At 44.3% G+C, this 27,143-nt stretch overlaps 3 protein-coding genes and 1 pseudogene across 9 annotated transcripts in view; 3 read left to right on the forward strand and 1 right to left on the reverse strand.

Moving 5' to 3' along the window:
- The window catches only part of LOC139549386 (mediator of RNA polymerase II transcription subunit 17), an 8,099-nt gene extending 3,662 nt beyond the window's left edge, over window positions 1-4,437 (reverse strand). Inside the window, exons 1-3 of one of the 2 annotated variants that reach the window (XM_071359847.1) lie at window positions 4,303-4,437; window positions 1,509-1,773; window positions 278-441 (exon numbers count right to left, since the gene is read on the reverse strand). In XM_071359847.1, coding sequence (XP_071215948.1) covers window positions 278-441; window positions 1,509-1,749 — 405 coding nt within the window. In that variant the 5' untranslated portion in view covers window positions 1,750-1,773; window positions 4,303-4,437. Of the gene's footprint in view, window positions 1-277; window positions 442-1,508; window positions 1,774-2,160; window positions 2,245-4,302 lie in introns of those variants that run through there. The other variant, XM_071359846.1, reaches the window with a different exon arrangement.
- LOC139549389 (centrosomal protein of 295 kDa-like) lies at window positions 4,431-10,529 on the forward strand. 4 transcript variants are annotated; one of them, XM_071359852.1, is made up of 14 exons: window positions 4,431-4,561; window positions 4,706-4,861; window positions 4,952-5,042; window positions 5,313-5,426; window positions 5,510-5,638; window positions 5,841-6,024; window positions 6,278-6,427; window positions 6,596-6,850; window positions 6,979-7,079; window positions 7,231-7,437; window positions 7,612-7,691; window positions 7,952-8,027; window positions 8,930-9,690; window positions 10,394-10,529. In XM_071359852.1, exons 1-9 carry the CDS (start codon window positions 4,548-4,550, stop codon window positions 7,032-7,034), a joined length of 1,149 nt encoding a protein of 382 aa, XP_071215953.1. In that variant the 5' UTR covers window positions 4,431-4,547; the 3' UTR covers window positions 7,035-7,079; window positions 7,231-7,437; window positions 7,612-7,691; window positions 7,952-8,027; window positions 8,930-9,690; window positions 10,394-10,529. The 4 variants fall into 4 exon arrangements, with proteins under 4 accessions (XP_071215953.1, XP_071215952.1, XP_071215956.1 ...); XM_071359851.1 differs by lacking the exon at window positions 7,952-8,027; XM_071359855.1 differs by lacking the exons at window positions 7,612-7,691; window positions 7,952-8,027.
- A 3,040-nt stretch (window positions 10,530-13,569) lies between these two features.
- LOC139549387 (uncharacterized) lies at window positions 13,570-16,268 on the forward strand. 3 transcript variants are annotated; one of them, XM_071359849.1, is made up of 9 exons: window positions 13,570-13,709; window positions 13,840-14,003; window positions 14,126-14,288; window positions 14,331-14,456; window positions 14,589-14,783; window positions 15,015-15,580; window positions 15,740-15,878; window positions 15,996-16,068; window positions 16,203-16,268. In XM_071359849.1, exons 1-7 carry the CDS (start codon window positions 13,706-13,708, stop codon window positions 15,827-15,829), a joined length of 1,308 nt encoding a protein of 435 aa, XP_071215950.1. In that variant the 5' UTR covers window positions 13,570-13,705; the 3' UTR covers window positions 15,830-15,878; window positions 15,996-16,068; window positions 16,203-16,268. The 3 variants fall into 3 exon arrangements, with proteins under 3 accessions (XP_071215950.1, XP_071215951.1, XP_071215949.1); XM_071359850.1 differs by having other exon boundaries at window positions 13,840-14,013; window positions 14,126-14,456; XM_071359848.1 differs by having other exon boundaries at window positions 14,126-14,456.
- On the forward strand, window positions 15,840-27,092 carry LOC139549647 (coiled-coil domain-containing protein 150-like; annotated as a pseudogene).
- The last annotated feature ends 51 nt before the right edge of the window (window positions 27,093-27,143 follow it).

Consider the following 27,143-nt stretch of genomic DNA (forward strand, 5'->3'; position numbering starts at 1 on the left):
AGGTAGGGAGGTCAGGGGAGAGAGAGTGAGGTCATAGGTACATGTCAAATAGTCCAGTGGCTTCATCTCCTTCATCTGCAGTGACCTCAAAACACAGGATGGATCAAAGTAAGCAATATGTTGGATGTGTATTGTGTACCGGGAATTAGCTTTCATTATCAGTTTAGTTCTTCCACGTCAGTGCAAATGAAGACAGAATGAAAAAAGAACCACTTAAGACTACTGAGATGCATTGAAAAGATTGAAGTCCGGAGTAAAGCCACTTAGCTAGGCCTACCTTTCCGGCTGATGGGTCCTGGGACACTGGGTCCAGGGCCATGTACTTCTTCTCCTTGACTACGCTGAGGACGTCGTATAGCACACACATCTCTGTCAGGGAGCTGCGGAGGTTGTTACGCACAGAGTCCCAGGGCCACAAGGACGGCTGGAACTTCACTGTGGCTGGAAGAAGGAGCAAGTATCAATCAACCATTCTGTTCAGATCAACTCCATACAGAGCGCTTAATAGAAATCATAAGTGTTGCTTCAGATTTGGGCCGGGTACATACCAGTATTGCGATACTTATTAGTATCGTGGCAAGGAAACAAAACACGAAGCAGATTTAATTTTTTAGGAAAACAGACCTAATGTTGGAAACAAATGTCATTATGTTGTCATCCAGTCACATTTATTTATTTTCCAAGCTATAGCACACAATGTTTTACAGACAGCAGGTTTTCAAAGGACCAAAGACTTAGGTCTGCTTTGTGTTTTCATTTTTGCCATGGAAAAAATATTGTGCTATTGGTATCATTGCAGCCCTGCTACAGATGTCTATCAGATGGTCTCAGGAACATAAGGTACGGTGGTTTTTCGATAATAACTCTCCAAGGCAGAAATAATATCTTTACAGTCAATTAATGAAGCTGGTGTAGACTGTCGTGGAAATTCAGTCCTGAGAGAGATTTGGTCAATTCTTCAAACAATCATCTTTATTTAATATTGATTAATTATTGCAATAATGAGGCTGGTTGACCCCCCCACCCTTGAGTGTTGGACCGAGTAACCTAACCTTCACACATATGAAGAATACTTTATATTGCTGACACTAACAATGCTCAGCCATGGTTGGTTCAACCCCCCTCATGCAGACCAAAGAGCATCATAAGCCACTCTGGGTTCATCCTGTCATTATCTGCACGTGGGTTGTTGTCTTAACCCAAACCCTGGCTTAGTTTCCCAGATGCAAAGATGATTTTGAGACAATGAGGGATTGTTCTACTCCTAAGCTATCTCTAGGAAAACACATTATTGTCTATGCAACGCTGTCTTTAACTCATTTGTCAGCTCAAACCATCTCTGCAGGGAACTAGAGTGGAGACCATAAAAACACAGACACTAACAGGACAGAAATATCCTCATATTTGTTAAGTATTAATTGCTAACTATTAATATCAAACAAAATCAGGTAAATGTGTAATTTTTCTATCGCAAGACAAACACTGAATGTGTCCATGGGGTGACATACCTTCATCCTCCTCTGGTTCTTGCTTCCCCCACTCCTGGGGGTCCCTGGGCTCTGTTTCCGCCCCCTCTTCATCGGAGTCTGATCCCTGGCCAAAGTCGATCCTCTGGGCTAGCTTGGCCAGGTTCTGGGACATGGACAAGGGAGGGACATATGTCTCCATGCCATCCAAAGACACCTCCTGGACCTGCTTCTCGCAGGACGACTCGATGCTGACACGCACTGCTGGACCACTACCCGACATGTTGATGGTGAAGAGGAGTCACACCTAAAGCACACAAAACCATTCTAATCACTACATTTTACCCACCATAACTATGATGATCATAGACCATGGGCAAGTTAAGACAAATAAGGAGCTAGCTAAAAAGACTACAGCTAGCCATGTAGAAAATATAGTTGGCTAACTTAGCTAGTTGGCAATGAGTGATGCTAGACATTGTCACATACTGTAGCTAGTTAACTTTAGCATTGGCTAACAACAGATAGCTAGCTAAACAAAGCAAACAAGCCAGTCCAATTAGCCTAGTATAAAATCCAGCTCCCTAATACACATTACAATTAGATACAAGTGGAATACAATCTATGTTAATCAAACGATTTTCAACGGAATGTGAGATAGATAGCTAACTAGCTAAATATAAATATAGCTCACAGTTAAGAAAAGGGCGACTTTTGCATTGTCTTCTTCGTGTGTACTGTCCTGGAAACCACTGGTCGTGGGCTATGCTGCCACCTACAGTGCATTTCAGTGTACAATATATGGGTACGTTCCACACATACTGTGTGTTCAGGCAATTTTGTGTTTAATAACTGATAAAGAAAACAATTTCGTCAAGTATTTTATTTATTAAAGGTCCAATGCAGCCATGTTTAACTCAATATCAAATCAAAAGTAAATTTGATATCAATAAAGAATCTATCAGCAAAGTCAAGAGCTAGTAAGGGGGGAAAAGTAAGGTGCGAGTGTTAGTTCACGAAAGGCATTTTGGGGGCAGGGTGAGGAAGGGGTGCGAGAGGGGTGCTGTGAGATTATTTAAAAGACTCTTTGAAGAGGTAGGGTTCAGATGTTTTTGGAAGAGGGGCAGGGACTCTGCTGTCCTAGCTTCAGGGGGAAGCTGGTTCCACCATTGGGGTGCCAGGACAGAGAAGAGCTTGGACTGGACTGAGCGGATGCTGCCCTCTCATAGGGGTGGGAGGGCTAATGAGACCAGAGGTAGCAGAACAGGGTGTTTATAACTAAACCAAGATAGACCACAGCCTGTCATTTCCAATGGGAACAAATGAGTCATAGTGGGCAGAACAAGCAAGGAGGTGGGCATTGCCAAGCACGAGCTAGCGAGATCCTATTAGCCCGTTCTAGCAAACATCTGCATATTTCCGTTAGGGAACTCCTACTCTGTGAAGTGCGCGTGTGCAATAACTCAATTCGCCTTTGCACTCAGAAAACTGTATTATTAAGATCAAGTGTTTCATCAATGAGAAAATTTGCAGAATGTCGTCCAAAATCCATCTCGTTCCATCTTCTCCCACTGTCGGATACTGGGCTTCCTCTCTCTACCATATTTGGTAGTGAGTGGAAAAGCCAAGCAGGTGCTTCACATTTATAAATCTGTTGAAATATCTGTCTCATTGTTCTATCTGTGATGGAGTGCTCGGTTTAGGGGTGTAGGGTTTGACCATAACCTAAAGGTATGGAGGGGCAGTTCCTCTTGCTGATCCGTAGGCTAGTACCATTGTCTTGTAGTGGAAGAGCAATATCTCAAGCAAGAATTTAGCTAGGACTGTCTGGAATTGGAGAGGGGAAAACTGAAAACTAGCTGTTATTGGCAGATTGGGTTGGAACTCTCTTTCTTATTGGTCTATTAAATAGTTACCTTCTGTGATTTCACCAGGCAGGCCAAAACTCCATCCCATCAAAACAGGCTGACATTTCTTTCCAAAGACTTGTACTAAAAGGGCGTTATCATAATTTCCCCAATTTCACAGTATTATTCCAACCTCATAAAGTGGAAATATATAAAAAACACAAGAAAATCAAGTTGACTGCACTGGTCCTTTCAATTTGAAAGGATGTCCCATCAGCAATGCAGCAACAGATAAATTATATGTTGCAAGCATTTCTAAGGCTGTGTTTAGACAGGCAGCCCAATTCTGATTTATTTCACTAATTGGTCTTTAAAAAAAAAAGATCAGCTCTGAAAAACACCCAATTAAGGAAACATTTCAGAATTGGGCTGCCTGTCTAAACGCAGCCATAGTCGCCCAGTTTGTGGTCATGGTGGAACGCATCCAATCACATGATTTAGCGGGCAGTTTAAAATACAGGAAGTGACGTTTGACGATGACCTAACGCTTTTACGCGTTGGCTAATAAACAACACTTTCGAAGATGATTTTGCAACGCATTTGAACGTTAGCTAATTCAAATTAGCAGAGTGTTTTATTTATTTGTTCAGCTAACGCATCATAAAGATTTAAAACAATGTAGAATGCGAAAACGGGTATATTTGTTCTGCTATGAAGTTTCTGGTGCTAGCTAGCTAGCTAACTAGCTTAGCACAACAACTGAATGGCCTTTGTTTCATGGGTGTTTTTCAGCCAGACCAGCGAACTAATCTTTTCGCCTGGCAACATCCCTGGATTTTCTAAAGCTGAAGAGAAAGGTGTCTCGATTACGGTTAAGTCCAAATGAAGAAGCGCAACTCATTCGAGAGGAACACGAAAGGAGAAGGAAGCTGCGAATAGAACAGGTATACCGTAGCTAACGGCTAGCAAACTAGCTAGAAAACACTCACTGTCAGTATGCCAATGCATACACTGCCAAGTGCGGATCATTAGCTACCACTCTTTCACAGGTGCGGGAACAGGAGCGGTATATCGCCCTGCAAATCCGCACGGAAATTCGGCAGCGACTGGAGCGCGAGCTGCAGAACCTGGCGCAGGAGTTGAAGGAGGAGTGGGAGCGACAGCAGAGGAAGAAACAGGAGACCCTGCAAAAGTTATCAGGACAATCTCCGAGTTTTGGGAGAGGGACATAGAAATGCCAAAGAAAATGTAAAATCTCTCAACCCATGTCTTAGCTATGTGTGATCCATTGCAGACTGCCAGTGTAATGTTACTGGGTTTTGTTGGAATGTTTAGGGTCATGGGTCTTGCCCCAGATCACAAAATAACTGTCTTTACTTCACTATACAACAGGTTGATCAAGGCACACGTCATGTTTCCCCAGAAGCCTGACTGTGAGGCAATTGCACAGAAAAATGAGGAGAATTACGTTCGGGTAGATGAGCGCTATCGAGACGCCATCAAAGAGCTCAAATCACAGAGACAGAAAGAAAAGGAGGAACAAAATCGGTGAGCCTATCCACTGGATTTTATTTGGCCAAACAAACATGGTATTTTTTTACTTTGTTTTATATTAATTTGTTTTTCTTCTCCCCAAAGTTTTGAGGCTAGGAAGAAGGCCATACAAGTGGAGAAGGAGAGGGCAGCAAAAGTGGCCAACCTCCCATCCCTTCCACCCAACCCAATTGAGGTACAATTCATGTTTAGGATTCGGGCACATTGTGACCTGTGGTCCTACCATTAAAAAGTTGTACTATGAGCCTGTAGGTTTGCGATGGGAAGTTCATAATCAAATGCAGCATGAAACAATGGAATACAGAACCCACATAACATTCTAAAAGCACACATTTAAAAGTATTCCATTGTAGTACTAGCTAACAACAGTCTGAATAGAGCTTATCTAAACAATACCAGAAAAGATATTCTAAAATGTTTGTGCATTTCATTTGACTATTAACAGAATATTGAGTCAAGGAAGCTACCTGGAGTGAAGAAATCGGACGTGGATGCCTTCTCTGTGACCCACTATCACATGCCAGAGACTGCAGTGGACAGGGAAGTCGACACAGCACAGGTAATCTACTCTTTCAAAGCTAAAAAATATGCAATGGCGCAGTGTGATATTTCTAATGTAACCGGTGTGTTTTGTTCCCTCAGCCAAAGGCATGGGAGGAGGTGCGGCACCTGCAGGAGCTAGGACAGGAGGAGCAGAGGGAGAGACAGGAGCAGCTGGAGAAAGCTCGTCTTAGGGGCAACCACGCACTGAGGAGGGAACGGCTCACACAGGTACATACTTCTACACAATCACACTCAACTTGTTGAAGACTATTCAAGTGATAACATGACAGAAAAGTTAATGTACAACTTTCTGCATTACGAGGATAAATCTGTCCTGAGCTGTTAAAGGAATGCCTGAAATCCTTTCAATGCATATTGTATGCGTCAAGGCCAAGACAACAGCAATACTTATGTTTTTCTGCTGTGTCAGGACCGAGAGCGTCTCCTGGTGGACCTGGAACACATGCATCAGACAGACCTGTTGAGGCGCAGGCAGGTGATGACTCAGATGCCTGCCCAGATCTTCCAGCCGCTCTACAAGAGACAGGAGATGAGGGAGGACTGGCAGAGGGACATGGAGTTCACTTTTGAGGATATGTACACTGGAGAGAGGAGTAAGGAGGGGAGGTGGGGGGTCCAAATCAGGATCTACCAGACCCGAGTGCTCTACTCTGGCCATGAGTACAAAATTTGTTGGTATTGCCCTGGTGCATAGATAAGTTGTTTTACTTGATTGAAATGGAGAGATTTACCCTATCCTAGACAGTCGTGTGGACACATCGTTAGGACACCTAATTACCATTAGTACGTTGGGCATGGAGTTTCTCTATTCGTCTAATTAAACATGTACTGCTCTCTTGCCTGCAGGAGTGAAAGGTGCCCTGGTGCTGCAGCTGGTCCCAGAGCCTCTCGCAGCTGTGTCCACTGGCAGCCAGGATGAAGACCTAGACCTGACCCTGGAGGAGGCCACTCCTGACCTTACACCCTTGGCTGGGGCAGAGGAACAACAGGATGAAGGTGATAAGATGGATGACATTCTGATGTTGGACTCTGGCTTTGATTAATGTTTGAATTACTGACTATCAGAGGATGACCATAGTGTTGTCAAAAAAGGTTATGCAAACTGTAATAAATGGATTCGGATCATGTGCACAAAATAAACAACTATTTTGCCTTTAATGGTAGAACCATCCAGGCCTCTAGGTGGTGCTCCCAGACAGGCCTTGAAGAAACTATTGACCAGCATCAGGTCACAGAGACACCAGTGGGGCTACCGGAGGCTGGTTGACCCCACGTCTGACTGCCAAACTATTCAGACAGCGGAGCGCGACACGACCTCAGGTGGTACGACCATTGAGTCAGGCTCTCTGGCCAGCGAAAAGCGGGGCCGACCGTTGACCACTAGTCCCAGACTCCCTGACCCCTCTCAGCCAGCCCAAGGTTAGTGAGCCCTTAGTAGACCGTCTGTATTTGCTATCAAAAGTTGAAGAGTCAAGAGAAGCATTGATTGAGAAAATAGCGTCCCAGTGTTTGTTTGATTTTCCACTTCATGTATTTTATCTGTTCAGCTATAGAGACAACAGAGGAGTACATAGTAGCTGGTACCCTGCTCCATCCTGATTAACAAGCCATCAAGATCCACACATTTGAAACCGAGAGGAAGAGAAGGGTACCATTCATGCATGTCTATAACATGTCTGTGTAATATTTCTGTCTTGAGGGGATGTATAATAAAACAAGTGAATGTATTTACCTTTCTGGGAAAGTGTCTCTAAAGCTGAAAGCTCATAGTTTGACCTGTGGGTGCCTCTGTTTTCCAGGAGGAGGAGCTGGAGAGGCAGGAGCAGATAGCTCTGCTACAGGATTTAGGGGAGAAGAACAGCAGGCCGGAGCTGCTGCTACTACAGGAGGCCCAGGAAGAGAGAGGGCAGCTACAGACGGCCATGACCCAAGACACTGCTGCTGCTGCATCTGGAACACCGAAAACACCAGCCCAGGACGTCAGCCCTGCTGCTCCATCTCCTGATGTAAGTGGATGTGGGTGAGATTGTGTGAATGTATCTGAGTCATGATGTAAATCAATAATAGCCTGAATTTTATTTTTCAATATATTTCATGATGGTTTTTACACTTGAACTGCGCTCTGTGTGTTTCCACATGCAATAGCGACACTGACTTGTTCTGTGGTTGTCCCTGTGCAGTCTACTATACACTCAGCTGCTGAGGATGACCACTCCAGGAGAATCAGAGAGTATCAGCAGTGTCTCTTAGACCAGAACAGGTGTGTTTCTCACAATGGCTGATTCGTATGATGAAATTTGAAAGAGCTGCCTATTGCTGATTTTGCGTATCGCATGTGCACAGCAGATATCGTAGGGTGGCAGGTAGCCTTGCGGTTAGTGTTGGGCCAGTAACCAAAGGGTCGCTGGTTAGAATTACATATATATATATAGAATTACATATTATATATAGAATATATATATATAGAATTAGAATTACATAGCCATCACGGTTGACAACTCCATTGTGTCCTCCTCCCAGAGTGCTAAGAACCTTGGCGTGATCCTGGACAACACCCTGTCGTTCTCAACTAACATCAAGGCGGTGACCCGTTCCTGTAGGTTCATGCTCTACAACATTCGCAGAGTACGACCCTGCCTCACGCAGGAAGCAGGGCAGGTCCTAATCCAGGCACTTGTCATCTCCCGTCTGGATTACTGCAACTCGCTGTTGGCTGGGCTCCCTGCCTGTGCCATTAAACCCCTACAACTCATCCAGAACGCCGCAGCCCGTCTGGTGTTCAACTTTCCCAAGTTCTCTCACGTCACCCCGCTCCTCCGCTCTCTCCACTGGCTTCCAGTTGAAGCTCGCATCCGCTACAAGACCATGGTGCTTGCCTACGGAGCTGTGAGGGGAACGGCACCTCCGTACCTTCAGGCTCTGATCAGGCCCTACACCCAAACAAGGGCACTGCGTTCATCCACCTCTGGCCTGCTCGCCTCCCTACCTCTGAGGAAGTACAGTTCCCGCTCAGCCCAGTCAAAACTGTTCGCTGCTCTGGCACCCCAATGGTGGAACAAACTCCCTCACGACGCCAGGTCAGCGGAGTCAATCACCACCTTCCGGAGACACCTGAAACCCCACCTCTTTAAGGAATACCTAGGATAGGATAAAGTAATCCTTCTAACCCCCCCCCCCTTAAAAGAGTTAGATGCACTATTGTAAAGTGGTTGTTCCATTGGATATCATAAGGTGAATGCACCAATTTGTAAGTCGCTCTGGATAAGAGCGTCTGCTAAATGACTTAAATGTAAATGTTAGAATACCCGAGCAGACAAGGTGAAAAATCTGTCTGTGCCCTTGAACAAGGCACTGAACGCTAATTTGCTGTGGCTGACCTTGTATAAAAAAACATCTCACCGCACCTATCTATTGTATGTAACAATACAATTAAAATCTTCTGTTATGGTTGTTTTTGGGAATAACCCCCCCATATTTTTCTATGTTTCCATCTCTTAGCCTTCATAAGCAGTCAGTGGAAGAGACTCGCCGGCGTCTGGAAGAGTACCAACACACGCTAAGAAACTGCTATTCTGGTATAACTACGTCAACATGTCTCCCTCCTGGTACCACAGCCTGTCCTCTACCACACTTTAAAGTAGTGTGGTAGTGCCACTAGAACTCCCCTCTGGCTCTGCCCTTCTCCCCTGTCTCCCTGTAGCACTTAGTACCCACTCTAGAGCTCACACCCCTCTGGACCTCCCCACACGGGAGCCCTCCATCTTGGCTCAAACTCTCTTCCTTCCTGGCGCAACAGTCTGCTCGCATATCAACTCCAGGGCCTCACCAGTGCAGCTAGAACCCACCGCTAAAAGCCTGAGAGACCAAAGAGCAGGTGTTTCTGCTTGGCTGGCGGACAATGTGTTTAGTATTGTCACAGAGGACCTCCCTGAGAGGCTACCTCTACCTCGTTGGACCCCCAGTCCTACAGACCACATCCTGTTTCCCTCCACTCTACTCCACACATCCCACTCCCATCAAAAACGGACTCCATCCCAGCCATCAGCCCAACCCTTTCAGAAGAGTCAGCTACTCTCCCTGGGGAGGCCCCGGTGAAGCCTGGGCCTGTCCTGCGGGCCTCAGCCAGGTCTGGGGAAGAGGTGGAGAGGCAGAGGCAGGAGATACGCGAGGCCCAGAGGGAGCAGGAGGAAGAACGGAGATGGCTGGAGGAAGAGCAGAGGGAGGATTTACAGGCACTGCTCACTGCTGATGAGACACAGGTGAGGAAACAAACAATACCTGAAGGGTTTTACCTGCTGTTACTAAGACAGGGCCACTATTGGTTTAAAGTGATTCAAAAAATAAGAGTAACACTAACATATAAAATAAATAGGTAGCCCAAACATGTAAATTATTTCAATGAAATTGCGTGGATATACTCTTGTCTACTGACTCTAAAGTAGTTTACCAGACTTCTGTGTCTGCCGGTCTCTCTCTGTGTCGGTGTGTGTGGCTCCCCAAGCCTGGTCCAGAGATCGCTGATGGTTTGGGGTCAAAGGTCCTGGGGTCAGAGCGTGTCCATCTGATGGCAGCTCTGCTCAGGGCCATCGAGTCCAATGGGCAAACATCATCTGTAGAAGTTAATCTGAGCCAAGACAACACACTCAATGTCCAGAGTTCACACCCAGACAGACCTGCCCCTCACCAACTTCCCCACCACCACCCCCGAGCAGCCAAACCCCCGGTGGCCCGTGCCAGGCTGGCCGTCATGGAGATGACAGAGCAGCATGAGCTCAGTGCCATCCAGGAGGTGGAGACGCCAGCTAACGCCAGCCTGATCACAGGTCGGCCAGCCAGCCACACACTCAGGGGGCACCATACACTACACCAAACGTGGCAGTGGTCAGCTCTGGTAACCACTTGTATACATTCTTCATAAACAAGGGTGTATCTCTAACCAGCTACTCTGTGCTGTGTCCACAGGTCCAGAAGGGAGTGTGAGGCTGTCTCGTATTGAAAGGGCATTCCCAGAAGAACAGGACCACTCGGCCCACTCTGAGAGAGGTCACTCCAGCACCTCTGTGTTCAGTGTAGGGGAACACACAGCTGGGAGTGAGACATTAACCGGGTCTGGTAGATCCAGCAAGCTATCCTGGAGAGAGAGATTACGGCTGGAGGCTGGTGCCTCTCCTGAACCTGGTAAGGAAAGGAGGAAATGGATGAAGGGGAATAGGAAGTTATCTTATGCCAGGGTGGTTACCACAGGAGTATATGACAGGGATCCTTTCACTTAGATTTAGACTGATGGTCATGGGGTCCTCTGACATTTTCATTCACTCTAATCCAACTATTATTTTTCCTGGATCCCACCCCAGTCTGCACAGAACAGTCTCATCACTCCTCTGAGTTTGGGAGAGGTGTCCCTGGAAAATCTCCTGAGGCAAGTTTAACCCATGATTTATGTCTGAGGGTTTTTACTGGTTATATTTGGCTCCCTCGGAGGTCCACCATATTGTGGATAAATTGAGGAGTTATCAAATCTGAGTGTTTATGGTCTGTCCTACAATGCCCATGATATTGCTTGAGAATAAGTTTGTTGTATTTGTGTCTTGTGTTCGTGTCTGGATTCCTGTTTCCTTTCTGAGCGATGATGTAAATCAATATTGTCCTGAAGTATATTTGAAATATATTTAATGATGGTTTCTACACTTGAACTGAGCTCTCTGTGTGTGTGTGTGTGTCTGTATTTTCTTTCTGAGCCATGATGTAAATCAAATATTCCTGAACTATATGTGAAAACATATTTCATGAGGGTTTCTACACTTGAACTGAGCTCTTTCCACAGTATTATTTACAGTGCATTCGGAAAGTATTCAAACTCCTTGACTTTTTCCACATTTTGTTACGTTTGTTAGGTTCTAGTTATCAGAGTAAGAACTCGACGGACACTATGAAAACTTAAACCAAGTTTATTCCTCCCAAAGGATCGAACAGCTAAATCGACAAAAACATGTTTACAATAGTGGTGGTATATATATACCACTTTGAGTCTCCTCCTCGCTAAACATTGTATATTTATTGCTAGGCAGGAAACTAAGTGAAACTGCAAACTTGTCCTTCTCCCTTAACCTGACCTGACCCCTTCATCACTAATCCATGACTCTCTCTCCTCTTATCAATGCCTGCCACATGATCGTTTTCCCTACACTCAGTACATTCCAAGCTTAATTGCACACCATATACTTTCCTCCTACCATTAACTTCTGGTGTAGACCCTCTAAAGCATAGCACTCAATATTTCAATAGAATACCTGATAGAACCCAGAATCCATCACGTTACAGCCTTATTCTAAAATTGATTACATAGATTTTTTCCCCTCATCAATCTACATACAATACCTCAGAATGACAAAGCAAAAACAGGTTTTTAGACATTTTAGCAAATTTATAAATAAACTGATAGCACATTTACTTAAGTACTCAGTACTTTGTTGAAGAACCTTTGGCAGCAATTACAGACTCAAGTCTTCTTGGGTATGACTCTACAAGCTCGGCACACCTGTATTTGGGGAGTTTCTCCCATTCCTCTCTGCAGATTCTCTCAAGCTCTGTCAGTTGGGATGGGGAGCGTTGCTGCACAGCTATTTTCAGGTATCTCCAGAGATGTTCAATCGGGTTGGGCTCTGGCTGAGCCACTCAAGGACATTCAGAGACGAAGCCACGCCTGTGTTGTCTTTGCTGTGTGCTTAGGGTCGTTGTCCTGTTGGAAGGTGAACCTTCCCAGCCTGAAGTCCTGAGTGCTCTGGAGCAGGTTTTCATCAAGGATCTCTCTACTTTGCTCCGTTCATCTTTCCCTCGATCCTGACTAGTCTCCCAGTCCCTGCCACTGAAAACATCCCCACAGCATGATGCTGGATGCTGCCACCCCCATGCTTCAATGTAGGGATGGTGCCAAGTTTCCTCCAGGTGTGATGCTTGGCATTCAGGCCAAAGAGTTCAATCTTGGTTTCATCAGACTAGAGAATCTTGTTTCTCATGGTCTGAGAGTCTTTAGGTGCCTTTTGGCAAACTCCAAGCGGGCTGTCATGTGCCTTTTTTACTGAAGAGTGGTTTCTGTCCAGCCACTCTACCATAAAGGCCTGATTGTTGGAGTATTGCAGAGATGTTTGTCCTTCTGGAAGGTTCTCCCATCTCCACAGAGGAACTCTGTCAGTGACCATCGGGTTATTGGTCACCTTCCTGACCAAGGCTCTTCTCCCCCAATTGCTCAGTTTGGCCGGATGGCCAGCTCTTGGAAGAGTCTTGGTGGTTCCAAACATCTTCCATTTAAGAATGATGGAGGCCACTGTGTTCTTGGGGACCTTCAATCCTGCAGAAATGTTTTGGTACCCTTCCCCAGATCTGTGCCTCGACACAATCCTGTCTCGGAGCTCTACTGACAATTCCTTTGACCTCATGTCTTGGTTTTTGCTCGGACATGCACTGTCAACTGTGGAACCTTGTATAGATAAGTGTGTGTGCCTTTCCAAATCATGTCCATTCAATTGAATTTACCACAGGTGGACTCTAATGAAGTTGTAGAAACATCAAGGATGTAAATAAGGTATTTCTAGTCTAAATTCTAAAAACCTGTTTTCGCTTTGTCATTATGGGGTGTTGTGTGTAGATTGAGGAAAAACATGTATTTAATCCATTTTAGAATAAGGCTGTAACGTAACAAAATGTGGAAAAAGTAAAGTGGTCTGAACACTTTCTGAATGCACTGTATATACACTCGCTATGTTATCAAACCTTGTCTAACCCTGGTGTCTTCCCCTGTGTTGTGTCCCTGTCAACTGTTTTGTCCAGTTGGAGAGCCTGTCCTTCCAGTCAGCTGGTAGACCCTCAGAACCAGACTACCTGTCCTCCACCACCATCTCTTCTGCCAGCTTCGCCACCACTGACCCTGAACACACCTCCACCAAAATAGGTGTGTGTGTGACTTGTTTGTAAGCCTAATCAATTATCTATCCAGGCCAGTCATGTCAGAAATTCTTATTGATAAATGATAGTTGCATTTAAAATGGAGAAATCTAATCGTCTGTTTTATTTTCCCCCCCTATAAGACTCTTCCCTGCTCTTGGCTGGGTTTGGAAGAGGGAAAAAATCATCGGTCAATGGCTCCTCTTCGCGAAGACACAATTCCTGTAGGGACGTATCTGGTCCTGGGTCTCCCATCTCAGACTCACTCCTACACGGCAGCAGTATTCAGCGCATCATAGACAAATACACCAGGGAGTTCAACCTGGGAACCAGATGGGTACACACACAATTTTAATCTTTCTTTTTGATTGCAGTATCCTACCCATGGGAATTTCCAAACAGCAGCCTCTTACAATTCCCCTTCCTCTCTAATTATTTTTCCTCCTCCCACCCACGTTCCTCTGCAGTGATAGAGGGGTCAGTGTTTGAGGAGCCCAGCTTCTCTGTGTCCCAGCAGCAGCAGAAGCCCCGGTCAAAGCAACTGCAGGAGAATGAGGGACCAGACAGGTCACCTGTGTGGGGGGCCCGACCCACACACTCTCCCCTTGGACACCGAGTCAGGAGCTCAGAGGCACGACCAAGTGGGTTCATCCACACCCTCACACTCCATTCAATGGCAATATGGGTTCAGAGTAAATACTCAAATTTTGTTGTTTTAGTATCAACATTGACTTTTTTAAAAATCTTATTCAGGAATGGGACAGCACTGTCAACCGGATCATAGATCGCCTCTCAGACAAGTCCTCCTCATTGGCTCTGGACCAGGGGCAGGACTCCACTATCAGCCCAATGATTCGCCAGCTCTCAGGTCAATCAACCTCACTGGACCACGGGTGGGATTCGACTTTGAGCAGAATGATTGGTGGACCCTCCAATCAATCAACCTCTGTGAGCCAGCTGATTGGTAGGATGCGACTGGACCAGTCATCCCAGTGGCTGGATGAAGGCCAGGATGAGAGCTGGATTATGGGGCCTCAGGTTGGAGAGCTGGATGAGTCTGCTTCCCAATGGAGTGGGAGCTCAGGTAACAGTAATATTCCATCCATATTCATTGACGGTCTGCTTAGGGTGTGTTGGTTTGTGTTATTGCATGTCTTATTTCAGTGTGCAAGAGCACATTTCTTGCTAATGCTGTACTGAACCCCCCCTACATTAGGAGCTGATGGGTCAAACTTCCTAGGCTGGGTGGATTTGAGAAGCTCGGGCCAGACAGGAGTCTCATCTGACCGAGAGGGAGCCCCTGAAGCCCATTCACTGAGCAGCTCCTTTCTCCCTGGACTGGAACCTCTGCCACACTACCAGTGCCTGCAGCGCTCTGGCACCAGCTCCCAGGAAGTAGACAGGACTGGGGGTAAGTCTATTCGAGATGTTTTCTAATGATGAATCAGGATTTCCTGATAAAAAAAAATATATATATTTTTTTTTTTGTAAAAAAATAATTCTGACCTCATCCTCCATTTCCTACATCGTTGACCCACCTAACTAGTATTCCCCTTTCCCTCATTTGTTGTGATGGTATGGCTGAGGTACTAGGTTCAGACTGTTAATCATATTTTACTATGTTCTGTCTCTGTGGATCCAGCCTCTGACTCCTTCCACCCCCTCCTGGCTGAAGTAACACACAACGAGACCGCTGAACCGTCCATGACCTTTCACCTTCCAGAAGAGGAAGTGGAGGGGCCATGTTTCCACGAAGAAGAAAGTGACCATGAAGCACCTGCAGGGGACCTTGAAATCTCTGCATGCTCAGAGGAGTTTGTGGACAACACTTGGTCTGTCACCTCTGACCCCTCTCCTGAGTGCCTGAGAGGAGGGGAGGAACCACCTCAGCCATCGCCTACCCTGTACGACTCCTTGTACCAGCTGACCACGTCCCAGTGCCTCCCTCATAACTCTGCTCTGGGTGTATCCCCAGGAGCAGCAGTGGGGGGTCTGGCAGCATGTTCCCTCTCAGGCGCCTCTCTCTGTGAAGATGTCCCCACTTTGGACAAGCCACTTGAAGGCGGGGATACTGATATGGAGAGCACACCAGCACCTCAGACAGTTGACCAAGGAGGTGCTATTATTAAGGACCTGGGTGCAGGAGAGCCGGATGTCCAGCTATGTTCAGAGTCAAAGATCAGCCCTCCCATCTGGGAGAGAATAATGGTATGTCATTACATATAATTCACTATTCAAATGTTTCAGACTATTGGTCCAGTGAAGGGGTTGTTTAACGGATGTCACTCGAGGCGGGCTTTGAGAAGGTGTCTTTGATGCTAATAGTTGATCTTTGTGATTTGATGTCTTTCTCCTCTTCTCTCTTAGGTGGGCAGTGTGAAGGGGATAATGGACGATTCCATGCTGACCCTGGTGAGCCTGACAGACACCACATTTAAAGGACAACGGACTCGCTGAGGAAGGAGAGATGGATGAGGTATCAGACCAAGAAGGTATTGTGGAAAAGGTAATTGCCCAATGACCAGAGGAGTCTGTGAAGACTGAGCAACTGAATCTCGCTGTAACTTCCTCCTGTGCATGCATTTTGTTGGGTAGTCTCTGACCTTGGTGTGATGTTTTCTAGGAATCAGAGTGGACAGTGTTGCCAGAGGAGGACGCCAGCCTACAGGAGGAAGAGACAACCCCCTCTCATGCAGGTGAGAACCAGAAGACCTGAAACTTCTGACTCCTCTCTTTTCTTCTGAGTCCTTTCTTGGTCTGTACAAGATCCTGAAGTGCTTTAAGTACAGATGTGAATCCTTGTTTATACTTTTTCTCTTTCCATGGCAAGTAATGCTGCTGGAGTTCCAGTCGTGTCCCAGCGTGAATCTACAGGAGGCCTTCCAGGAGAAACGCAGAGCCCTGATCCAGAGGTCTGCCCACAGGGTGGAGGAGATTCAGGCCAAGACGGCTGAAGCCAAAGCAACCACCAGGGCCCAGTCTGACCCAACCACTGTTCAGCCATCCACTACTAAACCCAGGAGAGAGGGGAGGAGTGCAGAGTCAACCTATGCAGGAGTGGATGCCAAGCAGAAAAAGCAACAGCCAAAGCTCCAAACTCCCTTGCCCCCTCCCATGCTAGGTAACAATAGATGCGTCTAATATTGTGTTAACAACCAACCAACACATGGCAACTCTTGGGGAAGGAATGTGGGGTTAGTGATGGGTCAAACACTTGGTCTTAGGCGTTGTACTGTTACTGAACAGAGTCCTCTCTTTGTCCTCGGTGAGTGAAGCCAAGCTGAAGAAGGTTGGGGAGGTGAGGATCAGCACTCCTGAGATGATGTGTGTGGCTGACATGCGCCAGAGAACAGAGAGGTGACAAGTTCTTTCTATTCTGCTGGAACAAGACCCAACCACACATCACATTAACATGATATCCTACTCTGGTACCTAAGATGTTTTTTCAGTGCCACCCGTTTCTCTCATGGTCTCCCTGCAGGTTGTACAGCCGACTAGATGAGGTGAAGCTTCAGAAGGAGGTCAGGAGCAGACAGGAGGCATATGCCAAAAACAGGGAGAAGGCCAAAAAAAGGTCACACGGTAACATTTAAAATACCCCAAATTTTAAAGGAATTTAACATGATACTGTATCTGGCATTACTGTATATTGAATTAATTGAAAGTTGAAGTGGATTGATATACATCAACATTAGTCAGTTTGAATTGATATGATTTCTGTTTTCTCTCGTTACAGAAAACCTTACAGAAGCTACGGGCCAAGCAGTCTCCGCAATGATACTGAATATCAGTTTTATCTGTTGTCATGTGTGTTCTGTTTGCACTTATTTTGTACTTCCATGTGTTTTTGTACAGTTTAATCAGTAATGTAAAATATATTTTTAAAGTGTGTATATAATCTGCGTTCAGTCTATTCATCACAACTTACTACTGTGTTCACACAACAAAAGCAGCTAGTGCACTATTGCACCTTGAATACTGTAGGTACACACATTGCAATATGAGAATGTTATGTTGCCTGTAAAAATATTTTGGTTTTAGGTTTTTATAGCCAATAAGGTTGTTTGTTGCTGATTTTGCCTGTCCTTATAAGTTGTATTGTGGAAGGCCACTTGAACTGAAAAGATTGGAAAACGTCTAAACTTGTCACACGAAATAAAGGCCTCCCACCATTTTAAAAGGTGATACACTGGGGCATATTCATTACAAAACTTATCAAACGGAAGGAAACGGGAAGGGACCTACCCTAATTTGTTCAATAGAAACTCCTTTCGCTGTTTGCTTCCGTAATGAATACGCCCCAGCTCATTATATCGTGGTATTGTTGAATACTTATTGGCTTGAAGGGCATTCTTGAGCGCGCATTATTTCCCTATAACACACAGTATATTTGCACGGTAGAATTCAATGGATATAGTTCCGTCTTACATGTTCTATGTTTGAGCTGCTTTTGAAAGCAAAAGTCTAATTGAAAACCATTATTGGCATTGTTGAATTCGCTTTTCATAATGGCAAGCTAGTACTAAACAAAACTAGGAAGTCTGTTTGGTTACTATGGCAACTACTGTTCCTATCTAGTGAACTTTCTAGCTACTTCTAGCGGTATAAAAAGGATAATCAACTCGGGACTATGCGTTCTCCGGAAAATAATGCAACTCTGTGGAAGGTCACTCCGCTAGCACGTCGTGGAACATATACTGTACCTTCCACGTCATTCATTATTTTCCAAAGAACGCATAGCCCCTCGTTGATTCCCCCTTATTTAACAATAGATTGGAGTATACAGTATTTCTAAAACCATGTGTAGGTTACCACTTAATCTGTATCCATACCCATTGGATGCAGTGATCACAATATAGTAGCTATATCTAGGAGAACCAAGGTTCCAAAAGCTGGGCCTAAAATAGTGTACGAAAGTTTTTGTGTAACTCTTATGTGGATGATGTACAAAATATTTTTTGGTCTGATGTGTTTTAATAAGGAGCATCCAGATGCTGCACTTGATGCATTTATGAAATTGCTTCTTCCAATTATTGATAAACATGCACCTGTTAAGAAACTGACTGTTTGAACTGGTAAGGTTCCATGGATTGATGAGGAATTGAAAAACTGTATGGTTGAAAGAGATTGGGCAAAAGGAGTGGCTAATAAGTCTAGCGGCACAAATTGAGAAATTATATGACTTAACTTAAAGAAACTGTATTATGAAGCCAAGATCAATGATATAAAGAATGATGGAAAAAAACAACATTTTGGCTTACTTTAAATGAAACTATGGGCAGAAAGACAAATTTAACTCCATCTTTAAGCTAATCAGATCTTATTCATCACAACCATTTGATGTTGGCAATTATTTTAATGATTACTTATTTGGCAAAGTGGGAAGACTTAGGCAGGAAATGCCAACAACGAACAGTGAGTCATTGTATTCATGCATAAAAAAACAAATTATGAAAGAAAAGCATTAAGTTACAATTTTGTGAAGTGAGTGTGGGACAGGTGGAAACATTATTGTTATTGATCAATAATGACAAACCTGGCATTGACAACTTAAATGGAAGGCTACTGAGGATGTTAGCTGACTCTATGACCACTGCTATCTGTCATATCTTTAATCTTAGTCTAGAGGTAGGTGTTTGTCCTCAGGCCTGGAGGGAAGCCAAAGTAAATCCGCTACCCAAGAGTGGTAAAGCAGCCTTTACTGGTTCTAACAGCAGACCTATCAGCTTGCTACCAGCTCTGAGCAACTTTTGGAAAAAAATTGTGTTTGCAAATACAATGCTATTTCTCTGTTAAACCTCTACAGTATCGGTGCCCCCCCCCCTACGTTAAGCTAACGTAGGCTAATGTGATTAGCATGAGGTTGTAAGTAACATGAACATTTCCCAGGACATAGATACATCTGATATTGGCAGAAAGCTTAAATTGTTGTTAATCTAACTGCACTGTCCAATTTACAGTAGTTATTACAGTGAAAGAATACCATGCTATTGTTTGAGGAGAGTGCACAATTAGGAACTTGAAAATGTATTAATAAATCAATTAATAATCAGGCACATTTGGGCAGTCTTGATACAACATTTTGAACAGATATGCAATGGTTCATTGGATCAGTCGAAAACTTTGCACATACACTGCTGCCATCTAGTGGCCAACATCTAAATTGCGCCTGGGCTGGAATAAGACATTATGGCCTTTCTCTTGCATTTCAAAGATGATGGTACAAAAAAAATACAAAAAAACACTGTTTTTTTCCTTTGTATTATCTTTTACCAGATCTAATGTGTTATATTCTCCTACATTTAATTCACATTTCCACAAACTTCAAAGTGTTTCCTTTCAAATGGTATCAGGTCCTGAGCTACAGGCAGTTAGATTTGGGTATGTCATTTTAGGCGAAAATTTTAAAAAGGTGCGGATCCTTAAGAGGTTTTAACAAATTGACAACAGCCTTTCAGCATGCTTAAAGGAAGGGGCACTCAACATGTACTGTACTGACACAAATTACTGATGATTGGTTGAAAGAAATTGATAATAAGAATATTGTGGGAGTTGTTCTGTTAGATTTCAGTGCATTGATGTTATTAACCATAACCTGTTGTTGAGAGAACTTAGGTTTAATGGCTTTTCAATCTCAGCTCTGAATCCACGATATGGCAATCTAAAATAACTCAAAGGGTTTTCTTTAATGGAAGATTCTCTAATGCCAAACCTGTAGGGTGTGGTGTACCGCAGGGCAGTTCTCTAGGCCCTCTACTTTTTTCTATTTTTACCAATGACATGCCACTGGAATTTAACAATGCCTGTGTGTCTATGTATGCTGATGATTCAACCATATACGTGTCAGCATTCACAGTTAATGAAGTCCCTGAAACCCTTAACAAGGAGTTGCAGTCCATTTTGGAATGGGTGGCCAGTAATAAACTGGTCATGAACATCTTTAAAACTAAGAGCATTGTATTTGGTACAAATCTTTCCCTAAGCTATAGACCTCAGCTGAATCTGGTAATGAATGGTGTGGCTGTTGTACAAGTTGAGGAGACTAAATTACTTGGCATTAGCTTAGATTGTAAACTGTCATGGTTAAAACAAATAGATTCAATAGTTATAAAGATAGGGAGAGGTTTGTCTGTAATAAAGAGATGTTATGCTTTTTTGACACCACACTCAGCAAAGCAAGTCCTGCAGGCGCTAGTTTTGTCTTATATTGATTATTGTCCAGCCATGTGGTCAAGTGCTGCCAAGAAAGACCTACGGTGCATTCGGAAAGTATTCAGACCCCTTCCCTTTTTCCACATGTTGTTACATTACAGCCTTATTCTCAGCAATCTACACATAATACCACATAATGACAAAGTGAAAACAGGTTTTAGAAATTTTTGCATGTTTATAAAAAAGAAGAAAAAACAATACCCTATTTAGATAAGTATTCAGACCCTTTGCTATGAGACTTGAAATTGAGCTCAGGTGCATCCTGTTTCCATTGATCATCCTTGATGTTTTTACAACTTGGAGTCCACCTGTGGTAAATTTAATTGATTGGACATGATTTGTAAACTCACACACCTGTCTATATAAGGTCCCACGGTTGCCAGTGCATGTCAGAGCAAAAACCAAGCCATGAGGTCAAAGGAATTGTCCATAGAGCTCCGAGACAGGATTGTGTCGAGGCACAGATCTGGGGAAGGGTATGAAAACATTTCTGCAGCATTGAAGGTCCCCAAGAACACAGTGACCTCCATCATTCTGAAATGGAAGAAGTTTGGAACCACCAAGACTCTTCCAAGAGCTGGCCGCCCGGCCAAACTGAGCAATCGGGGGAGAAGAGTCTTGGTCAGGGAGGTGACCAATAACCCAATGGTCACTGACAGAGCTACAGAGTTCCTCTGTGGAGATGGGAGAACCTTCCAGAAGGGCAAACATCTCTGCAGCACTCCACCAAACAGGGCTTTATGGTAGAGTGGCTGTACGGAAGCCACTCCTCAGTAAAAGGCACATGAGAGCCCGCTTGGAGTTTGCCAAAAGGCACCTAAAAGACTATCAGAAACAAAGATTGAACTATTTGACCTGAATGCCAAGCATCATGTCTGGAGGAAATCTGGCATCATTCCTACGGTGAAGCATGGTGGTCGCAGCATCGTGCTGTGGGGATGTTTTTCAGCGGCAGGGACTGGGAGACTAGTCAAGATTTACATTTAAGTCATTTAGCAGACGCTCTTATCCAGAGCGACTTACAAATTGGAAAGTTCATACATATTTATCCTGATCCCCCCGTGGGGAATGAACCCACAACCCTGGCGTTGCAAGCGCCATGCTCTACCAACTGAGCCACACGGGACCGTGTCTAGGGCAAAGATGAACAGAGCAAAGTACAGAGAGATCATTGATGAAAACCTGCTCCAGAGCGCTCAGGACCTCAGACAGCTGTCAAAGGTTCACCTTCCAACAGGACAACGACCCTAAGCACACAGCCAAGACAATGCAAGAGTGGCTTCGGGACAAGTCTCTGAGTAAAGGGTCTGAATACTTACGTAAATGAGAGATTTCAGTTTTTTCTTTGTAATAAATTTGCAAACGTTTCTAAAAACCTGTTTTTGCTTTGTCATTATGGGTTATTGTGTGTAGATTGATGAGAGAAAAAAACAATTTAATCCATTGTAGAATGAGGCTGTAACGTAACAAAATGTGGTAAAGGTCAAGGGGTTTGAATACTTTCCGAATGCACTGTAGTTAAGCTGCAGCGGATCCAGAACAGAGCGGCACGTCTTGCTCCTTATTGTAATCAGAGGGCTAATATAAATACTATGCATGCCAGTCTCTCTTGGTTATGTGTTGAAAATTCCTAATTGTTTGCATAGTCAACTTACGCACAGCTCTGACACACACTTACCCCACCAGACATGCCACCAGGGGTCTTTTCATAGTCCCCAAATTCAAGAAAGCGTAGAGTATTATATAGAGCCATTATTGCATGGAACTCCCTTCCATCTCAAATTGCTAAAATATATAGTCTCTCGTTCGTTCGTTCGTTCGTTCGTTCGTCCAGGCTACATGTTATTCTATTCCTGTGTCTCTCTCAGGCAGAGAGGAGTCGTGTGGCCAAGCAGCTGCAGGAGCAAGACCTCCTTCTGGAAGTATCCAGGCAGAACTTCAGGGGGCACTATCAGCTAAAGTTAAATTGCAGATGGAGCTGTGGGTGCTAAAGCTAATACTCATAGGAATTAATCATCTCTATGAATGAGGAATGAATAGGATCTCAATGATAATGCTAGCCACACACATCCACCACATCCTCTCTTTCTGCTCCACACGGAGACTCTGAAGGTTGACCATGCCCGACTACTGCAGAGTTCCGCAGTTGCCCAAGAGACAGTTGTCACTCAGCGGGAGCTTTTGGATCGTACCATTGAGAGGTTGCGAGGGGATCTGAACTCGTATGTAAAGGAAGCGGAGGTTGTGAGGACAGACAGGGACAGTGCAAAGACTGAGGTGCAGCTGCCATGTCTCTTAGAAAATACATAGCCTAAGAGTATAAGGTTGTTAAAACCTAACTGTGCTTTGCATTGTCTCTTTTTATAGTGTCTGTGGATGTCCTTAAATGTTACAGTATGTCCTTATCTCTCTGTCTTTGGGTCACAGATGTGCATTGTGGTCACCAAGCTAGAGGGTGAGAGGAGTGCTCTGGAAACGCAACTCGCTAAAGTCAAGGTACTGTACTGCCAAAGATCTCTGATGGGCCTCCGTATTATGAAATGGGTCTCCGCAGTATGAAAAGGGCCTCAGCATTAACAGTGAAAACACTTTGTGTCTGAATCTGACCATATCTTCCTTAACTGTCCTCTGTCCACTTTTCATCCTGTGTTATTGACAGTTGGAGGCAGGCAGTCTGAGCTCCACCTTGCAGAAGCAGGAGGAAGAGAACAGGAGGCTCATGGGAAAGCTGGCTGCCATGGAGCACCAGCAGGTGAGCGATCCATTCAGTATCTACAGACTGGGGTCACATCACTTTAAATCTGTCCATCCATAGTGAATGTGTGTTTGTATGTAACATACTTTCTCTATTATTATCTTTAATTTCCCCTCACCTCTCATCTCATGGTGTCCTCTTTACCCAAATTGCTCAGCAGCAGGTGGAGTAGATGCTGAAGGAGCTGACAGACAGTAAGAACAACCTGGCCTATGAGAAAGGGAAGCTACAGGTAAGGACTTTACACATAAAACCAGTGATGGAAAAAGTACCCAATTGTCATACTTGAGTAAAAGTAAAGATACCTTAATAGAAAATTACTCAAGTAAAAGTGAAAGTCACCCCGTAAAATACTACTTGAGTAAAAGTCTAAAAGTATTTGGTTTTAAATATACTTAAGTATGAATAGTAAATGTAATTGCTAAAATATACATTCGTATCAAAAGTAAAAGTATAAATAATTTCAAATTCCTTATATTAAGCAAACCAGACAGTATGAATTTCTTGTTTCTTTAATTTACGGAGAGCCAGGGGCACACTCCAACACTCGGATATAATTTACAAACGAAGCATTTGTGCTTAGTGAGTCTGCCAGATCAGAGGCAGTAGGGATGACCAGGGATGTTCTCTTGATAATTGCGTGAATAGGACCATTTTCCTTTTTTGCTAATCATTCAAAATGTGTCAGGGAAAATATATGGAGTGAAGGTAAAGTAGTCAAAAATATAAATTAGTAAAGTACAGATACCCCCCCAAAATGACTTAAGTAGTACTTTATTGGTATTTTTACTTAAGTAATTTATACCACTGACTAAAACACACCGACCACACCTGTTGATATGTGTGTGTTGATGTATCCTCATGTTGAAGTGTATTTCCTCCTAATGCTCTTCCTCTTCACCAGACCAGGAGGAGCTGCAAGCTTTAAGGGACACCCATGTAGGAAGTGTCCAACAACGCACATTGAGCTCTGTGTTAGAGGACAAGTACACACAGGTACACACACTCATGGTAGTAATGTGGTCATGTAGTAATGTGTTCATATGTCAAAAACAAGTTAACTCCCTAACATACACCTGTCTACTCTCCTACAGGTCAGCTCTGAAATTAGCACCCTAAAGACAACCTGTCATAAATTGGAGGCTCAGGCAGGCCCAGGCTGCAGTCCAGGTGAAGGAGGGGGAGGTGGTGCCGGCGATGTCAGCCAGAGACGAGACTCTCAGGGACAGCCAGACCCTGAGGGGACAACTGGACAAACTGCAGGAGCAGCATGGGGACAAGGTCAAAGGGCTAGTAAAATGGTTACCCAACCTGGGTCCTGGAGAGCTACTGGGTGTATGCATGCTTTTGTTCCAGCCCAGCACTAACTCACCTGATTCTGCTCTTTGTGTTTGTCCTGTAGCTGTGTGAGCTGGAGGGCTGGCTAGGTGTGTCTCGTCAGGGTGGGGGCAGTGTGGCTCAAACCCTGGAGAATGTTTTGGCCTCCCACTCCCGTCTGCAACACAACACTGAGTCTGTACAGAAGGAGGTGGGGCGACAAGAGCAGGAGCTAGCCTCACTCAGAAGAGATGGGTAGGTGTGTGTCTGTCTGTTGTGTATGTATATATGGGTGTATGTTTGAACAACCAATGTATTTGTCAGACTGCAGGGTCAGAGAGCGATGCAGAGGCTACAGGCAAAGGTGGAGAAGCTCCAAGAAAAACTAAATGGTAACTACATCCATTAATGAGTCATCAACACACATGTACCCACAAACAGCTCTTACCTTTTAATAGTCATAGTAGTTTACAAAGATACATTTGATTCTCTAGCTGGAACCCTTGCATAAGGCCTTGGATGTTGCAAGGCTGGACAACAAGAAACTAGCCCAGAGTTTGGAGCAGGTTGTGTTGGCCAACAGCACTCTGCAGGCCAACCTAGACCGAGCCAGAGACCAACCCCAGAACAACATCACACAGAGGTAACTAACTAGGACTAATGTAGATAGTGGGGGTTTATTTTAGTGTGGTTTAATTATGTGAAAGCGTACATGGTTACTTAGCATGAATGTGACATTCATGTCTAAATTTTGCATGTCTATCAGAGAGACGGAGCTGGCTGAGGCCAGAACAGAGAATGGTCGATGGTCAGAGCATCTGGAATCTATGAAGCTTCAGATAAGGAAAGAGAGGGACTCTGTGAAGAGGTTGTCACAGAGAGAAATCTCAGAGGTACTGCACTCTCTCTCACACTCCATCATCAGTCAGAACTCATGAACATGAACATGAAATATCATCCGGCCTCGTTCCTCATCACTCTTTATTTCTGTCTTTCCCTTCTGTTTATGTGTCTCTCTCTTTCTCTTCAGTTGAGAAATGCGCTTGCGGATTTGTCATCTAGGTCAGCTGACCTCTCCAGGGCCAATCAGGAGCTGCGGGAGAAGATGTCTGAGTTGGAGAAAGTGGTGTCCAATCAGAAAGCCTGTCTTCTCAGAGATCAGAAGACACAGCTCAAACAACACCTGGATAACAGAGCCACTCTGGGCAACTCTCAGAAAATAGAAGTATCTACAGCACTATCTAATATATCAAATCAAAGTGTGTTGGTGGCGTACATCGTTTAGCAGATGTTATAGCGGATGCAGTGAAATGCTTATGTTACTAGCTCCTAACAATGAAGTAAAATGTCAAACACAAATAGTCAACAACAAAAAAGTGAGTGCACACAGTTCATCATGCAAATGCAACAGAAAGGTGCTTTCCTCTCGTATCCCTTTATCAACTCTCACTTATAATGCCATGAGTCTGCAGTCCTCTCAGCTTTTAATGCATTCTTTGTTTGGTGTTTCAGCGGTACTTCTTTACCACAGTTCTCCCAAAGTGACTCCATTAAACTCAATGAAAGATAGACTCTAGAGTGCTAGGAAGTGCTAAAATCACTGAGTGACTAGTATGTCTTAACTGCCTGTGAAATTCAGAGAATTGTCCAATCTGTAGGAGTAGGAATTACAGCTATTCATTAACTTATCAAATATTTAAGTCCTCACACCCTCTGAGAAAGCCTCTTAGATCTAAAAGCACTATCGGGTAAATGTTTGGTTCTCTAGAGGGGGTTTAAAGACCTGAGAATTTTCTCGGTTGCAGGCACAGACTATTCACATTTTTCAGGGAAGGAGATTTCTAATAAAAAGGAGGTATTGAGTAAATTTTCTGTACAAAAATCTCTTTGTAATGGCGATTTAAAGTGCTCCACCAAAGTTAACAAAGACGTGCAGAACTGTAGCTGGAAAAACATCATCAAGGCTGGAACCATCCAATTTTATATTTTTGAAATACGGTCACGACTTTGCCCTGAGCATTTTTATAAGCACACACCTTATTGAAACCTCTTGGTGGGAATGTTAAGCACAGTTATGTGATCCAAATAACTTTGTCAGACACTTTATGAAAATTGCCTGAGGTGTTTGTCTCAATGGGGTTATTCTGTGTCTTGTCAAAGAGAGTGGTGTTGTCTTACAGACAGTTACCCAGCGGCTATGGGGATGTGTATCTGAACAGGGGATGAGAGCGGTTCCGGACGTAGACACATAAGTTCTCTATTTTATTCTTGTCATGTTCCAGACTCTGTGTGATAGCAGGCCTCCAGAACCACCAGAGTGGGAGAGATGGAGATCCACCATGCAATGCTGGGAGACCAAGAGCGAGCTGGCTTGCATCGCAAGTGGATACAAACCTGGTGGGACATATGCGCTAACACACTGACACACACAACAAGATGTGCATACTGTATAGTGCATACATACACACAACTAACACACACAACTAG

The sequence above is a fragment of the Salvelinus alpinus genome, chromosome 22, assembly GCF_045679555.1.
Source record: "Salvelinus alpinus chromosome 22, SLU_Salpinus.1, whole genome shotgun sequence".
NCBI lineage: Eukaryota > Metazoa > Chordata > Actinopteri > Salmoniformes > Salmonidae > Salvelinus > Salvelinus alpinus.